This window comes from Pseudopipra pipra, chromosome Z (assembly GCF_036250125.1).
Source record: "Pseudopipra pipra isolate bDixPip1 chromosome Z, bDixPip1.hap1, whole genome shotgun sequence".
Classification (NCBI taxonomy): Eukaryota; Metazoa; Chordata; class Aves; order Passeriformes; family Pipridae; genus Pseudopipra; species Pseudopipra pipra.
Window position 1 is genome coordinate 54,630,838 of NC_087581.1, and position 18,485 is coordinate 54,649,322.

Below are 18,485 nucleotides of genomic sequence, written 5' to 3' on the forward strand. Positions count from 1 at the left end.
GGAACAGGCTAAGGAAACATTCAAGATCTGCTGGGACAAAGGGACAGTTTACAAGACCAAGTGTATTACAAGGAGGAAATTCTGCTCCCCATTTGTGTGATGCCTAATGTTTTTGGTCATTAAAGTAGCCATTGGAAAACAAATGCATGTTATAGCATATGCAACAAGCCTTCATCTGGAACTGAGAATCTGTACCCACTCTGAAATACCTGAGCTCTCTGCTGCACTGAATCCCTGTCCTTGGTTTCTCTCAGTCCTGAGTGAATCTTGTCTCATGCGCTGCAGTGCAGTGGTGAGGGTGAGAGCTGTGAGATGGGAGAGAGATTTTTAAATAATTTGGAGCAAAGAGAGGAAAGGAATTTGGCTTTGTTATGTAACAGGTGACCCTGCTGACAGATGGAGCTGTTTTCATCCTCTCCAACTCTCAGTGACCATTTTAAATGAGAGTACTTTGATAGCATGTTCTGGACAGAGGTTCTTTACAAAAGGTACACAGTCTGAAGTATAGCTTGCCTAACAGGTGGTATTGCTATGGGAGCTGAGGCAGGAGTGCTTCTGGCTGAATGTCACAGTCAGGCCAATGTACAAAACCTCTACCTGAGTTTGTAGCTACCTTGTGTCTAGAAAGTTTAAAGATTAAATTAAAAATGGAGGCATTTAAGGAATTTTGTCAAGTTTTGGAGGGTGGCAGAGAAAAGAATCGCAGGTTTGGGTTTATTGATTCACTGAACCTTTTCATATATGATAAAGTAAAATTTAATAGAATTGCATATAATATGTGGTAAAAAAAGTCTCATTATTGTTTCTGCTCAGAGTATTATTTTTTATTTCACGAGTAAATTGTGTTCTGAGACTTGTCCGAAGTCACACTGAGGCAAGCTTCCGTAACACAACATGATTTTCTTCTGCTGCTAACAGTGACTTGAAATTTCTCAACACTCCTTCACCATCTTACAAAGAGGTAAAATGATCTGATGAGCTTTTTGCTTTTAGGGTCAATAAGCAATGCTTGAAAGCAGAGCTCAGGTTGTAGGTGTCCTTTGTCTGGTAGCCCATGACCCCCAAGTTGTTAGAAAACAGCATCTTCTCAGTCACTCTTTGACACTGGCAAAGCTGATTCTCAGCCTTTATTTATACAGTCATAAATAAATAAAGTGAATTGTTAAGTGACCACTGACTGTTTTATTGTAGTTTGCCATTAGTGTGAAAGGTTTGCCAATTTATGCATCTAGCAAGTAATGATATCTACTAGGAAAAGAGGAAGCTCTTCTCACAGTGGAAAACTCCTATCCCTTCCTGAATTCAACATGATGTTAAACAGAAGAAAATTAATCTATAAATAAACCAAATGAACTCATGTGCCACAATGCCTTTCACACCAGTTTTAATAATCATGATCAGTGTCATTCATAAATTGTTTTAAGAATCAGCTTGAGTAATTATCACTTGGCTTTGAATCCAGCATTAGTACTAGAATTAGGAAATCGATCAATTTATCTCAGGTGATAGGTGGCAAAACTTCTTTCCTCCCCAGGTATTGATTGCCTCTGCAGTTGATAAAACCCCAGGGCTTACTGCAGGAGACAGCTCGAGGTGTGCAGTGATTAGTCTTCCTTTGCGATCCCCAGCTCAACAGGCAGCAATGTCAGAGGAGACAAGATCAGCTAAAGCCAGTCATAGGAACCTGCTGCAATAACAACATGCAGGAACTCTTCAACTGCTGTGAGGGCTGACTCTTCTCCCTCCACCCCTGCTTTTTCTGCCTCCCCGCTGCAGAAATGCACCAGTGTTGCTCTCTGCTGATTGACTTGAACCTGTCACATCTCCTACACCTCCTAGAATGAGGGAAAGGCAACTGGATTCATAGCACCTCCTCTGCAGAGTTGGCTGCCCAAATGAAGAATAAACAGGCAAATTTGGTGAGTTTCTTATTCTATTTAAATGTGTTGAAAAGAAGTTAGATTTTTGGTACTGGTGGTTTTTTTAAAAAGTTAATTTCAGATACTGTGATTGCTCTTTCCTAAGTCTCTAGAGAGCGTCATGGCTTGTAAACTCTGGAAAGGAAATTTACTTTAATAATTCCCTCTGAGATCAGGTGCACGATGGAGTAGAATGACTACAAAGCCACAAATGCCTGAAAATATCACTCTTCTTGACTGATGCACTATCAGGATACTGGAGACAATGTAACATACAGCAATAAGCTGTTTACAGATTTGCTGTTCTAGGGCGGGCAAACAAAATAATGAATACATAAAGGGTTCAAATGTCCTAAATAAATTGGCACTGTCATAGAAGAGAAAAGATGAAGTTCAAAACTACCTCAAAGTTTAATGTAATATAATTTTTTAATTAATTCATAATGCTTTTAAATAATAAATACAAAATTTAAAAAAAGATACTTTTTTAAGTAATGGAAGAATATTAGTGTCTTGACTTCTCTATTCTGATTGTTCAATGTTTAATTCCTGTACACAGAGTGCATACACAGAGTGACACTGTTTTGGTCTTTGTTAACTAAGGAAATTTTCTACCTTTTCAGCAGCATTTTTTCTTTGGGGTAAGAGGTATCAAGTAGATTAAATGACAGTTGGTTTCTGGATCCTGTTGTGGTACCAATATGCAAAGGTCTTTTGAGGGCTGATATTTAACTCTGTTGAGAACTTTGACCACTAGCACTGGTTTTGGATATGACTGAGATGTTTTCATCTGGAGTTTTGCTTAGTTATTGCTTTGGACCTCACAGTTTGATAGTCTAAGGGTAAAAATAAATTCAGGTGCAATAATATTTTTTATGTTATTTAGGTGATAAGGGCATCGAAAATTTCTTGCTCTGTGAAATGTATTTTACATCGAACATATTATTGTATGACTAAACCTATACAAATAAAATAAATTTTCCCACAGAAGGCTAATTTGGAAAGGTGTTCCAGCTATGGTAAGTGATCTTACTGCTTCCTAAAAGAAAAACTATGATATCAAATGTCTTGCTTCCTCTGCTTTCCATACTATGACTTTATCAGAACTCTTGGTTTAGAGTGAGGTAAGTACTGAGGGCTGATGCCAGACAGCAATATTATGAGTGGGTGCAGAAGGAGCTGTCTTTGGACAGAGTAGGGTCTGGACAAGTTAGAAAAAAAAACATTATCTGGAACTGCTGTCACAGCCCTCTGGCATAAAAGGGCAAGGGCTTTCATTTAAGATTTGTGGCTTGCTGTAAATATTCAGATTGTTTTACTGATGCCATTAAACCCTATCTATAGATGTCTGGAAATGATAACATTTTTGTTATTTGGAGAAAGGACAGATGAAATGTAAAATGGATTCTCTGGGTCTTTTCCAGTTCTATACCAGGTTTTAGAACATAAATATTTTGAGATGCAAGAGGAGGAAGTATCAGGTGTGTGTTGCTTGTCTGCAGCTTCAGAGGCAGAGATGTAGAGGCTTTCATATTATAAAGCATAGCAAAGGAGCTGAAGACATCCATGAATGTTTCCCCAGCAAGTGAAATGCATAAGATCTCAATGCTTCTGAAGGATTATTAAAAATGCATGTTGTTTGTGTTGTTAGCTATGCTGCTATGAGCCTCTTTGAAAAGTATATGGGGAGGAGGGCTTGGGAGGAAGTTAGGACTGGACGTTGAAATGGTTGGTACTTTCTGGATCTCAAACATAGTTCTATAGTATCTTAAAATTATATATAAAAATTATTTTAGAGATCTTATTTTTTATAACTCAGTGAAAGAAAAAACTATTTTTCTAATCCCACTCTCTGCATGCACTTGTAAATGTGCAAATACTCTTTGAAAGCCACTGGCTTTTCATGCAGTCATTTCGTGGAGATCTGATACACTTTTTATATATTTTTGTATTTCTTCCATTAATGAAAAGAATTTCACAGACTCAAGGTATCTGGTGATTTTAAAGGCCCTATTCCTACTGATCTCGGTGCTGTGTTGTTCTCCACAGCAATACTGCCTGTTACATCACAAATGGTGAAGAGAGCAATAATCAACAGGAAGGTATTGTTAGAACAATAAACATAAGTTCATTTGAGAACAAAACAATATTAAAAAAGGAGAACATTAAAATCAATGTTATCCAACAGCAGGAATTCTTCTGACAGGTGAAATTCCTTTCAGAAAGACATCAATACTTTTTAAAATGGCTAGGAATGTAATTTACAAGATCTATTTTCTAATAGAGATTATAGGACTAATTGTTTGCTAGTTTTGCTTCTAGACGTTGAAAATGATAGTTCAGCTGTGCAACGGCATTCTCCCCATCTTAAATTTCTTCACTGCAAAAAGGGCAGGTGTGTCACTATCTATACTGCTACATTTTTGAAGATCAGTAGTACAGTACAATATTAGCATGAACAGTAGTGACCCCAATCTTCATGCATATACCCTTAAACATATTGAAAACTGTTATTGTTGTTTAAAGGGTGTGTCTTGAAAAAATTCCTCCTGGTGATATGGTAACAATGTTGGCTGAGAATAGGATTTAAAGACTCCTGCTGTTGCATGACATCTCTTCTTCAAGAAGCTGAAGTGTCAAGGTTGTCCAGGGAGGACCAGGTTTCCTGGGGTGCCTCTGGTAAAGTTTTCCTGTGACTAGTACAAAAGAGAAAAGAAGGATAGACTTTTCAGCATCATGCATCTCTGAAGTAGATTTCCACTGCATAAATGAAAAGCTTTGGTCTCTTGGAGTCTGTTTCTGTTGGTGTCCTCCACCCCTGACCAAGACTCACCAGATCACATCAGGTGGTGGAGGTCCTTCATGGCAGCACTCAGCAAGGTAACTCAAGGAACATCTTTTCAGTGCAGTCAGGCCCAAAAGTGTGTTTGAATTAGACATCACAACATTTTTCATTCACAGATTTTAAATGGATGGGTGCTTTCCCAATCAGTACCAGATGCATCATTTTCTAGACTGTAGGCAAAGCAACCTATTTGCTTGTAGTGATTTTTAACACTGCCATTTTCCACACATCTGGGTATCAATCTGCTCCACTTTCACACACTGCTGTGCTGGCTGAAGGTTTGCCTCTCTGCCTTTGGAGCACCTTTTGCTGATCAGGTATTTTTCATGGATCTTCAGTGCATAGCAGATCATGTCTCACTGAAAAATAAATGCTCTACCAAGAGGCTGACTCACTCTCTCGGCTGGAGAGGTGATATGCTGATGTCTGGGTCCACAGAAGTTCATTATGACTGAAAACCAGCTGTGGTGATGGGTATGTGAGTGTGGTGCTGGAGATGTTTTTTGTCTTGAGAAGCAGGTGTGAAGCCTTCATGGCATGCAACAGCCTCTTCTCACTTTGTTATGAGTGGCTGGTTGCTTATGCTGCTTGAGAAACACTGTACTCACAGAATTAATTCTGGAGTTGCATTGATTGTGCTGATCATGAATTTGCTTTTGTCTGTTCACTAATCTTCTTCAGTATGAATTGCACAGAGTCATAGGGGAGAATGCAAATGCTTTGGAAGACACTGACCAGAAGAGAGAAGGGAAGCGGCCTTTGTGTGGAGCACCAGGGACAAGTGTTTTGTCTGAGGTATAGGGAGATGCAAATAAATTTTGATTTGCTTTAAATGAGACCTTCTGTTAAAAGATCACATGCACAAATAGTTTGAAATATATTTTGGGAACTGAATACTTTCTATGGAAGAAATGCGTAGTAGCATTAGTTTTTCCAATCAGCTTCAAATAAAAAGCATTCTGCAGCTAACATATTAAATAGGATAGGTTCTATTAAGATTGCTGATTGCTCTACTGTAATTTCAGATGTGTTGCCTGAATACAATGATAGTGTCTTGATGAAATGGAGGCTGCATCCAAGTTTGAGGGTCACTCAAAGGTAGAGCTAATGCTTCTAGAGATGAAGTTGCAAAGCTTTTCTCTCTCAAATAAATTTCTAGAGCACAGTAACTTTTAATAAGTTAAAAATTAAAGGCTGAAGTGTCCTTTAGTTTTTCTCATGTTGTTCTCCTTAATATCTTAGACCAAAATTTTTGGGATTCCCACAAATACTGAAAGAGGTTATTATAAGTTAATGAGGCTGTTGTCTAATTATGCTGCCCGCCCTTTGATTTCATATCCCAGAGATTCTGAGGCTTTCCTGAATACAGAGGTTTTTGGGTGGTGATTGCAAATAGCTACAAACGTGACGTACTGTCTGAACTGTGAGCATCCAGGTTGCTGACAGGTTAGTCCTGAAGCCCCATCAAACTCCGGGCTGCAGGACAGAGCTGCAGTGAGCTCAGATGTTCCTGATCCAGCTTTGCCCTCTGGTGGTCCCCGCTTGAAAAATTCCCTGGACTCGAGAGAGAAAAAAGCTTCTGACTGAAAAGATCTGAGGAAACGGCAGGTTTGTGTGATGGATGTAATAGTAAAGACTAAAGGAAGGAAAGGTCTTGCAGACATCAGGACTGTGTATGCCAAAGCGGATGCCAAGGAAGAGGCTGAGGCAGGGAAGTTCAGTGCTCCTGCATCGAGGTAAGCCTAACGAGAAGGAGTTTTGCTAACAGGCAAAACTCACTGCTCTGACCAATCCTTTGACATGACAAATGCTAGCAATTGAGAAAAGCTACAAGTGTTGTCTTATTAAAGCTTAGTTCTTTACCCGATTATGATGACACACCCCAAAAAGACTCTCCTATATCTCAGTAATAGAGAGAAATTTGCGAAATTGGGAACTTTAGTAAGAGACATCCTCTCATGGGCCTTCAGAAAACTGTAACACTAAAGGGCTTTCATGAAGACTGGTCTTTCATTTAAGTGGTAGATGTGTTTTGAGGGGAGACAATTTTTTTATTTTTGCCACCTGGGTGGTTTATGTGCTGGCAGTCCTGCATGCGTATGAATAAAACTTCTCCTTTCAGAAAAGGAACTAGCAATTATTTATAGCCCCTAAGGGGGAGAAATTCTCATCTGAGAATATGGTTGAGGTGTAAATCAGGTGCTGAACAGCAACTAGAATAAAGAATAGTGTGTTGCAGTTTGAGGAGAATAGCTCTTATAGGCAATATCAAAATATGTGCACATTTTGAATGTCTAGGTGTAGCTTTATTTAATGTTTTTGCTTTTTTCTTTCTACTTTAAACTAGAGAGCAAAGAGATGAATGCTTTTCAGGGAAAGGATTTTTTTTTTTTCCCTGAATAAAAGATTTTTTAGTTTGGAGGAAAAAAGTTTGGAATAGTTGTTGTTACATCTAGTCATATAAAAAAGCAATACAGATTTTTCCTTTTTACTTTTTTTAAATATTCACAAGTGGAAAGCTGCCAGTGAAACGAAAATCAATGTACTTACAGTGGACATGCAAATGTAGGCCTAATCTCTGCAACAATTCTTTGTGGAGTGATCACACAGAGAAATTGCTACTGATAAATGACTAAATAAAATCTAGGGCATGGCACAAGATTATGTATTTTGACATATTTTTTGATCACATTCTGAAATAGCCTGGGTATCAGACCATGGGTCTTAGGCTTGTCATACTTGGACATTGCAGTTACCATTTCCTAGGATGTTCTTTCAAAAAATAGAGCAATAAAATAATCCTTCTTACCATCTCTATGACCACATATATCTCCCTTCTTGCAAGAATTTGTTTTCCCTTTTATATTCTAGATACTGACTTTAATTATTTAAGCCTTGAAAAGCACTGTGCTGGAAATGGACAGTACTGTACAGTTTTGTTATTCTATCTGTATCACATCACCTGAAACTCTATCAAGACCAACACTGAGAACAGCAAGACCCAGACAAACACTTAGGTAATTGTGATTTGGTTTGGAAAGCCAAGTTCATTCTCGCTGCTGCAAATGCCTGCACCTTCTCTCTGACTGTAAAGTCCCTCACCTTTTTCTTTAGCCCTCTTCTTCCACTTCTGCTGGATACTATATAAAACAATGTAGGAACAATAAATTCCCTAGTAGAGTCACTTAAGCTTAGTGATCATTTCCATATCATAGTTTAAACCAACATCTTGCATATTTTACCAAAGTATCCAAATGAAGAATTGTCACAGTTCCTTGCTATTGAAACATATTTGCTGAAGATTTGAGAAGCATCTTATGGTTCAGCTGTTTAATTAAAAAAAAAAAAGGCAATTAGATTATGTGTTGGGATTTAGATGGCATGTAATGGAAATCTGATTGCTAAATCCTTCTTGGAGAATCTGATTTAAAATGTTGTCCGTCTTTTTAAATATCTTGATAGGTATAAATCTCTTTGTCTTCATACAGTTCTTATTTTGTGCAGTTTTCCAATTTATACCCTACCTCTAAGGTAGGGTATAAAAAAATCTCATCTATGAAGTATGACCAGTGTTTTGTACAACTGAACCTTTGGCTTCAGGATGCTTCTGCTGATCAAAAACATTACTAATTGAAAATAGTTTCCTGGGCAACCTGGCCTGATATAAGCATGTTGATAATAATAGTTTAGCCGTATTCCAGTTTGAGATGGCTTCTGTCCTACATAAGACAAAATGGATGATAATTTTGAGGAGGTTATTTACAATTCTGGGGTGAAATGTCATCTTCTTTTCTCCTATATAGGAAAGGCTGACATAGAACTCAGTCACACTAGCTAATTTAAATACTGTAAACTTGTCATATTTTGTATTTTGGAAATTTTCCTTTTAATGTCTGTATTATGCTCTTAAAAACAATACTTTCACTTTGAAACCAAAGAGCAGTAGAATAGACTAAATTTTTATAATTTGTGACTTCATAGCAGGGACAAAATTGTAACTGAGGACTACTCCACCAAGGAGTGGATAATTAGATCTGGAGGTGTTTGAAGATACACACCTGACTGGTTTGGTGGTATCACCAAATTGGTCCCTGCTCTGTTCAGATCTGACTCTCCCTAAGTATAATTTCTTATAAAAACAGGTTAAAGTTTTGTTCCAGGTGGACAAGGACCAAGCAGGTCTCGTTCAGTTAGTCCTTGTAGTAGTTCTCACACAGACTTGCATGATTAGATCCTTCCCTAAATATACTGTTCTTGAGCAAAATTTCTTAAGTGTGATCACTAGAGAAGGGGTTGATCTGCTCAACACCACCTGTTGGAGTATTTACTCTGCCCAGGCTTACATGCCTTGAGCACCTCCTGTAACCCCTGGGGAAGCTCAGCTCAATGATGTCGAAGCTGGTTTGAGCAGGGGACAAGTCCTACACCTTCTTTCAAACTGTATAGAGCTGGGTTCATAGGTTGTAGGGTGTGCACAGGTGGGTTTACCTCCTACCCAAGTGCCTTATTTTAGAGATCCCTCTGGTCTCCTGGATGATCTTTTATCCACAATTCCACAATCCTCTGCCTCTGTATGGAGATGCAACATTTTTTACTTGTTTTCTTCACTATCTCAGAACAAAGTCAGCAGATTGATGGAATAACACATAAATCTCCTTGGAATGGGCTAAAATCTAGTCATCAAAACAGAAGGTGAAAGATAAATATATGGATAGTCAACACATTATCCACTACTCTATGCTTTAATTAAAGCTAACTACTCAAACTGGAAAGTTTCAGCTGTGGTGTCATAACTCGACATCATCAAAATAATAAACCTAGACATAAAAAATTTCCTAATCTCTATGGCAACATGTTCTGTCCTTTAAACTATAAGTACATAATTACTTGTAGGTAAGTCATCATCATGACTAGGCTTCACGAACAAAGATTTGGGAAAGGCTCTATCCACATTTGTTACAAGCGCACTGGTGGCTAAAAAGGCCAATACGAGATAGACAAGTCTGGTTGCAAAAGGCACAGCAGAAAGACTCCTTAGGTGGTGTATTCTGCAAGGCACGATTCTTTCTGCATTGTCTTTTCTCCTTGAGAGAGATCCTGTGTGTGTTCTCAAAGGCATCAGCAGCGTTATAGATGGTGTGTCTCCAGACCTCCTGATTGGAGGCCAGAGTAGACCAGTTATGGTGATCAATATGGCCAAGGCTGAGATGTTGGTTCAGGGAGTCCTTGTATCTCCTCTTCGGGGCTCCTCTCATGTGGCAGCCAGTGGCAAGTTCACCATAAAGCAAGGTCTTAGGGAGGTGGTGGTCCTTCATCCTGGAGACGTGCCCTGCCCAACGCAGCTGTGTTCTCAGCAACATGGCCTCAATACTTGTGACTGCTGCTTGTTCTAGAACAGATGTATTGGTCACATAATCTGCCCAGTGGATGTTTAGGATTGTACAGAGGCAGCGTTGATGGAAGCGTTCTAGGAGTCACAGGTGGTTGCAGTAGATGACCCATGATTCAGAGCCATATAAGAGAGTAGACAGCACTATGGCTCTGTAAACACTGACCTTTGTGCTTTTCTTCATGTGTTTATTTTGCCAAACTCCTTTATGGAGTTTTGCAAAAGCACTATATGCCTTTGCTAACCTGTTGTCTATCTCCCCGTCAATCTTACCATCCGAGGAGATGAGGCTACCTAGGTAATTAAACTGCTGGACTGATTTGAGCTCTGATTGGCCAATGGTGATGTGGGGATGATGAGGGACTTCCTGAGGTGCAGATTGATGGAGAACTTCTGTCTTCTTCTGACTTCCAGCCCAAAAAGCTCAGCAGCATCTGCAAAGCAGGATGTTAAACGCTGCAGAGCTGCTTCTGTGTGGGCGACAAGAGCAGTGTCATCAGCATAAAGCAGCTCCTGTACAAGATGGTTTAAGGTCTTGGTGTGGGCCTTCAGTCGCCTTAGGTTGAAAAGGCTTCCATCAGTACGGTATCGAATGTAGATACCATCTTCTTCATCATGGTCTGCCGTGGCCCTTTGGAGCATCATGCTGAAAAAGATTGTGAATAGGGTTGGTGCAAGAACACAGCCTTGTTTCACACCACTGGTTATTAGAAAGGGCTCAGAAAGCGCATCGCCATATCTGACTTGGCCGTGCTGATCCTCATGGAGTGAGATGATCATTTTAAGGAACTTGGGGGGACATCCTAAATGTTCCAAAATCTGCCAGAGACCTTTTCTGCTCACAGTATCGAAAGCCTTGGTGAGGTCAGCAAAGGTTACATAGAGACCTTTGTTCTGTTCCCTACACTTCTCTTGCAGTTGTCTGAGAACAAACACCATGTCTGTGGTTCTCCTGTTGGCTCTGAAACCACATTGGCTTTCAGGTAGAATTCCTTCTGCTATAGTGGGTATTAATCTGTTCAAAAGTATTCTTGCCAGGATTTCACCAGCAATGGAGAGCAGAGTAATGCCATGGTAATTTGAACAGTCTGATTTATCTCCTTTCTTCTTATATGAGGTGATGATGACTGCATCACAAAGGTCTGATGGTAGTTTGCCTAGTTCCTAACACTGCACTACAAACTCATGAAATTTAGCAGGAAGTGCTTGGCCCCCATGCTTCCAGACTTCAAGTGGAATTCCATCAACCCCAGCTGCCTTGCCAATTTTCACCTGCTGTATGGCCTTAAGAGTTTCTCCCATAGTAGGGGCAATATCCAATTCATTCTTCACCGGTTGTTGTGTGATGGACTGAATTGCTGAGTCTTGAACTACTACTGAAAAGAGTCTGAAAGTGCTCAGACCATTGATTCAGAATGGAGGTTTTATCTGTTAGAAGCGTTTGACCATCAGCACTGAGTAGAGGGCTTTGTACCTGGTATGTAGGCCCGTGTGCTGTTTTCAAGGCCTCATAGAATCCTCTGTGATCACCCGTATCTGCACATAATTGAATCTTTTCTGCTAGATCGATCCACCACCTCTTCTGGATGTCACGGAGTTTCTCTTGGAGCTTGCTGCATGCAAGACAAAAGGCTGCTTTTCTTACATGACAAGATGGCTGAGCAAGGTGTGCTTGGTGAGCAGATCTCTTTTTCCTCAACAATTCCTGGATCTCTTGATTGTTTTCATCAAACCAGTCCTTGTTCTTCTTGTAGGAGAACCCTAAGGATTCTTCAGTCGACTGCAGGATGCTGTTTTTAATAGATTGCCAAAGTGTTTCAGGAGAGGGATCTATAGAATGATTTTTGAGCCTAGTTTGAAGATTTGCCTGGAATTTGTCTCTCACTGTGGCTGTTTGAAGATTGTTAGCTTGGAGTCTTCTCCTTGGAATACCACCCCTTTTTGGTTTGAACTTAAGGTTAAAGTTAAGTTTACAGCGCACAAATCAATCTGTTTGGCATTCTGTACTAGGCATCACATGGGTATGATGGACATTGTGAATATCACACTGTCGCACCAAGACATAATCAATGAGGTGCCAATGCTTAGATCTAGGATGCATCCTGATTATCTTCAGACTGTTTTTCTGCTGAAAGATAGTGTTAATGATGGTGAGCTGTTGCTCTGCACAGAATTCTAGCAGAAGGTGTCCGTTATCGTTGCAGTTTCTGTTGTAGGTAAGTAAGACATAATAAAATACGGTGAAATGCTGTTAAGAGAAATTTTTCTTACATGGATTGGGATTTGCTCTTATAACTTCTACAGTGAGTGCAAGGGGACTTGTGTATGAAAAGGAGAGCCTTTGGACCATCATATAATTTGCTGTGGCATTTGGACAAAGTTTTTAATATTTTAGTCAAAGGTACTCAGTCTTCTTGCTGAAGGATCCTCTTTCAAGCAGATTCTTTTCCAAGCTGTGTTAACAAAAGAAGTCTGGTTAAGAGACTGGATGTAAGTTCAGTTTATGTTGGCTAATGGAAAAAAAAGTACTTTTTTAGTACGGTGCTTCCCCCCCTAGCCCCCCCTGCCCCAACCAGAAATTTAGGCTTTTTCAGAACTGAGCATATTGGGATGAGGGATTTTCTTATGAATTTGCACTGGGCATGTAATATATATTTCACGTTTTCTGCCCTACTGCTGATGAATAACAATAGAATGTAGTCTATCAATCATGTTTCTTTTAGCTTTAAAACAAATGTGGTTTCAGAAGCCTTACTTCTTACCTTACTTCTATCTGTTAAGCTTGCCTCTAACCTGTGTGTTTGAGTGGGTGTTTTTTCTCCCCTTTTGCCTCCCAACAAACAGCAGTAAGTTTTTCAATGGTGGTTAATAGATCAGTGTTACTGCTGCTTTTAGAGAGCCCAGATGGGACTAACAACCTTGCAACATGCTCCAGCAGTCAAATTTTCCTCTTTCTGGCATCTTAGTGGCAGAAAGAAACAGCAGGTGACTTTCACATGAGATATGGAGAAAAAAAGGTGGAAAGTTTTGCCTCAATTTTGAGATTTCAAATGTTAAGGGAAAAGGTCTTCTCTCCCACCTTTCTCCCTTCTACCTGAATAACAGGGGGTCTTCAGCCCCAATCCCAAAGCATGTGTGTTTTACATGAATTGCTGGGTCAGTGTTAATGTATTAAGATGACCTGCTAAGAGATTCCTAGGAGTGGAGAGGATGTGAGTGTCATGGAAACAGCAATCATACAGGGATGGGAGGGAGGTCAGAGCACCAATGGATTCATCTGCAGGTATATACATCTACAGAACTTAATGTAGGTAAGAGTTTATACAGAGGCATCTGTTTCGTAAGCTGTTGTAATAATCAGTACCAATTTAATATTACACGGCTACAAATTGTTTTGAAATGACCAAAGGATGTTAAACCACTATATGTCATCTGTAAGGACTGCTAAATATATTACCTACCCCCCAAAAAAATTATTTTCTAGATGACACTATACTAATGCTAACATTGAGGCAGAGATAGGAATGAAATCAAAGTGTACTTTCCTACCTGAGCTGCATGCTGTTACTGGGAGCTTTTTTTCAGCCTGGAAGTACCCATTCCCAAACCTGAGTTAGAGCTGCCTCATTCTGTTGGAATAAGTCAAGAGGAGAGCCACAAAGATGATTGGAGTGATGGAGCACCTCTCGTATGAGGAAAGGCTGAGAGAATTCAGATTTTTTTAGCCTGGATAAAAGAGGGCTCTGGGGAGACCTTATTGTGGCCTTCCAGTACTTGTACAGGGCCTTTAAGAAAGACATGAACAGACATTTTAGTGGGGTCTGTTGCAAAGGGACAAGGGGAAATGATTTTCAACTGAAAGAGAATCAATTTAGACCAGTTCTTAGGAAGATGTTTTTTACAATGAGGTTGGTGATACACTGGCAAAGGTTGCCCAGAGAGGAGGAAAATGCCCTCTCCCTGGAAACATTCAAGGTCAGGTTGGAAGGGGCTCTGAGCATCTTCAAGATGTTCCTCCCCATTGCATGGACTAGAAGGCCTTTAAAGGTCCTTTCCAACCTAAACTGTTCTGTGATCCTCTGATCCACCAGCTAGGAGCACTAGAATAGTAGCTCATCACCTGGTCACCCTTCACCTCGGTGGACAGCAGGCAACAGAGCTGAGCAGAGAAGTCATAAGAGACAACCACACTTTCAGATAGCAGAGCTGATTTTATACTTTTCTCCCTGGAGGAGACGAAGCTTTGAGGCATCTATAAGTGAGTGCAGCTTGGTTCTGCCTTGCTACAATTTCATAAACTCAGAAATGGAATTAGAAGGCAAAAGGCTGTGGGAGCTCTGCCTGCCATCCCCTCCCCTTACTTCTTTGCTCATTAGAGCCCAGTCTTTGAACATGATTATGGGGAACAGCAAAGAGTTGATGAAATAGTTGGCAGGTACCTTTTAGTAAACTTTTACTCTTCCCTTTACAAGGATCTCTTGCTAAAGAAAAATGTGTAAGAAATGAGTTTGTTATATAATCACAGGATCATGTAGGAAAAATTCTAAAATTGTCCAGTAGCTAAAGATACTTTTGTTGTGTCATTTATTCCTGTCATAGATTCGTAGATACTTAGAGTGTGCAGGCTCCCTGCTCCTGGACTTGTTAGGATAGTATATCATTAATGTAACTCCTTTTCTGCTTTTGTTTCTTTCTTCTGAATGACGCTGAGTGGAGGTAATGAGGTGAGATATTTACATTTTCCACTGATACATATTTCCTGTATCGTTATTCACTTTGCTAGCAATAGTTCTCTTTCTTTTTTAATGACATGACTCATTGTTTATTTTCCATGTACCCGTGCTTAGGAAGGAACTTTGTGTGTCTTCCTTACTTAAGAACAAACATTGCAGTCTTAGGAAGAAACATGTGTGCTCTGGCCTTTCCTATATCCAATATTTCTCTTAACTTCCTGCACAGAGTTCAATCTGCTCATCAAAGCAGTGAATTACCAGTTTCCTCTCCTTTCCAGGAAGAGGTGAGGAGAGATGAAAAGAGTATTCCTCTGGCTTGAAAAAGAGGAACACCTTGTGTCTATGACAGGCCAGAAGATTTGTGGTTGCCAGAGGTTTCCATTTACTATCTTCCTTCAGGAGTCACAGAGACAAAGAAAATAAATGGCCTGCATGGGTCCAGAAATGCTGGTGTGACCTCTTAGAAAAACATATCCTGGCTGACACTGTAACACAACACTGAAGCTCAAAATACCTGTCTACATACATCTTACATCATGGCCCTCAAGTGCTTTAAGTCAAAGAGTTGATCCTGGCGTTTGTGCCTCTGGAACTGTTGCCAGGTGTTTGTCATGGTTTGATGTCAGCCAGTGTGTGTTCACAGGCAGTTTAATGTGTCCTAGTCTCTTCGTGGGCTTAGCCCATAGCAAGAGAGATTAAAGCTGAATCGGATTGCCTTATGTTTGCCGTGGCCTGTAGCTGAATATACAGGCACTCATAATGAATCAGCTTCGTTAACCATGGTAAATAGACCACATGCTGAAATTCAGCCTGAGAACGTGCCCCAAGGAGGCAAATTTGGACTTAGTTTCCTGATTTCCTTCCACAGTGAATTCTGGTTTCTGCTGCTGCAGTTGTTTTAAAAGATACGGAATTACTAAAATCTTGCTTAAACAAAAAGTAGGAAACTTCTCTCATGTAAAGATATTGGCACATTGCAACCTTCTACTCTCCTACGGGAATGGCCTTTCAAGTAATGTTTTTGTTGTTTACTGAAGTAGCTAGTATAATAAAACAATAATTTGACCTTTTTGGTCAAAGGCACCATGACTCCCCTTTTCTATGTAGTATACCACTGTTAATTGGCCAGTTAATCGTATCCTTCCCCTCTGTGTTCTGAGTTAAAGAAAATCACAGTTCAGCACTGGGCATATGTCATGAGGTACAAGACTCATCTTCACTACCATTTAATTCTCATGCCTTCTGAGTGCTCTTTTAAGCAAGGTATTGCACATGGTTGTCTTTACCTAAAACTGCAAGTTTTATCCTGTTACAATACAAACGTTTTAGACTCTGCTTTATTCTTTTGCTCCTACACTGGTTTCTATAGTAGTCGCATTTAATTTGCATTCAAGGTTAAGTGATCAGCCACATAATTTTCTTTTTAGTCTTTCAACAGTTATAAGAGAGGCCTGACTGACTGTGTGCCTGAAAATAATCTGTGCTGGAGGTCAAGAAATTGGACTGTATATAGTTGCTATGATAAAGCTCTTACTAATTAGTAGAACCAGGGGGGAGGGGGAGGGGGAAAGAGGTCATAACAACTCCATTTCCCAGAGCTCATCTGTTTGGATGAATGAATTCTTCAGAATAGAATTTGCTCAGATATTTGAATTACCTCAATTCCTTATATTCTAAGTAAAGTTTAATGTCACGAGACAAGTGAACCTATATTTTTCAGTATCCTTGTTTTCATGACTATGGAGGGAGAATTATCTTAGTAAACTCAGTACAGCTGCTGCTGCTCAGACACATTTTTTTTTTATTTTTTTTTTTTTTTTCTGAATGTTAGTTACTGGCAAAAGAAATGGGATATAGCTTTTCAGGTCCTATGCACTAACATAAGGAAAACAGTTTACCAGAGGATTTTCAACATTTTCAACATCTGTAATATGGAAAGATAATCTTTAAAGCAATCAGTTTGGAAAGGGAACAGCCTGAAATAACTTCATTCACCTGAATGTTGATCTACCTGTAAATATACTCTATAGGAGGTGACTCAAAGAAGGTAGGTAACACTCAATACTACCTCTGTGAGAAGCGTTTCTCTCAACCAGGAAGTATGAAAGCAGACACAGTGGATTTCTTCCCTTAAATGTGGACTGTGGCAACCCTCATAATGTATTTTCCTGAGAAAGCTAAGGGAGTTTCTCAGATAAACTTGGTGATACTAAGATTTTTAGTCATACTTAGTCATACTTAGTCATAATTAGTCATACTAAGATGCCCTCTTGCCTTTATGTTCCTTGGTAGGTATAAGATCTTAGTTCCTTTCAAGGATTGTCATCCTCCAGCTCCTAACCCTGGATGATAGACATGGAGGGCACTGATGGCATAAATGTTACTTTGTGTCTTAAATCAAGAATAGATGAGAATCACTTGATTTCCTTTCTTCTTTAAATCCTTGCAAGTGAGGCAGATATCTTACAAGATCAAAGCATTAGGTATGCAATAGCATGAAGGATATAAAGATGAAATTGACATTTTCTGTTCTGTATGTCTGAAAAAAAAGACTCCCTTCCCTTCCCAAACCTTCCCAAACCTTCCCAAACCTTCCCAAACCTACCCAAACCTTCCCTTCCCAAACCTTCCCAAACCTTCCCCTCTCCTCCACTCCCTTCCTCCCCCTTCTCCTCCCTCTCCTCTCCTCTCCTCCCCTCCCCTTTTTACTCCAGTTTAACTCTTCATAGGTTTCTCAGTGAAATATCTTTAAAAAGTCCTTCCTTCTTCAAAATGTATTCAAAAGAAATGAGAATTTTGTCATAAGCAGTTTATATATTTTCTTTAACTGACAAAATGTAGGGGAAGCCATTAAGGTAAGAAAATATTTCTAGATTGTGTTTTTTACAGTAAATTAATTCTGTCTCTTCAATGCTTGAGACATTGAAGAGAACTTAGGAAGCAAGTTTTCCAATTTGTCTAGGATAAGTTCTCATTAACTTTAGACTAGAAGCATGGCAGAAGTTGTTGATTTATTACTATAATATGCCTAAATAAGATTTTTAAATTATTATTTCTGGAAGTTATAACCAAAACCTATTTTATGCATACTCTTTAAACAGCTTAACATTTCTGGGTACTGAGTCTGCTGCAACAGCATAATCAGTATGCAGAAAATCTTTGAATGACTTTAGTTTGCTCAAGTATATAGAAAAAATGCGTTCACATTAAAAAGCTTAGGTTTAGCTTTTTTGTGGGTTTGGATTTTTTCTTTTACCTTTTGAGGTCTTCAGCAGGCTCTCAGATCAACATACTAATTTTTTATATGGAGACTGATGGTGATCAGAATGGGTCAGACTAAACTATCTGCTTTTCATGCTACCATTACCTCCACGAATTGCTCAGCTGCAGAATCATAAATAGATATTATGCATAACAAGAGCAGGTGGCTAATTAAAAAAAATACTGTAGAAGGTGTTAGGGAGCTATGCAAATCAATGCTAATTTTTTTTTGCCTGATGTTAAATAAATGCATAATTTTCTTAGTAAATTTTGGTTTGTATTTAGCAGGATCATTCAGTAAAATTAAAAGCAGGTTTATGGTCTTTGAATAATGGATT

At 39.3% G+C, this 18,485-nt stretch overlaps 1 protein-coding gene across 1 annotated transcript in view; it reads left to right on the forward strand.

Annotated features, from left to right (window-relative positions):
- The first annotated feature begins 1,795 nt into the window (after positions 1-1,795).
- The window catches only part of LOC135407823 (transient receptor potential cation channel subfamily M member 3), a 413,117-nt gene continuing 396,427 nt past the window's right edge, over positions 1,796-18,485 (forward strand). The window contains exon 1 of the mRNA XM_064643199.1: positions 1,796-1,919. Within this exon, the coding sequence (XP_064499269.1) occupies positions 1,896-1,919 (24 nt within the window). The 5' untranslated portion in view covers positions 1,796-1,895. The remainder of the gene's footprint in view (positions 1,920-18,485) is intronic.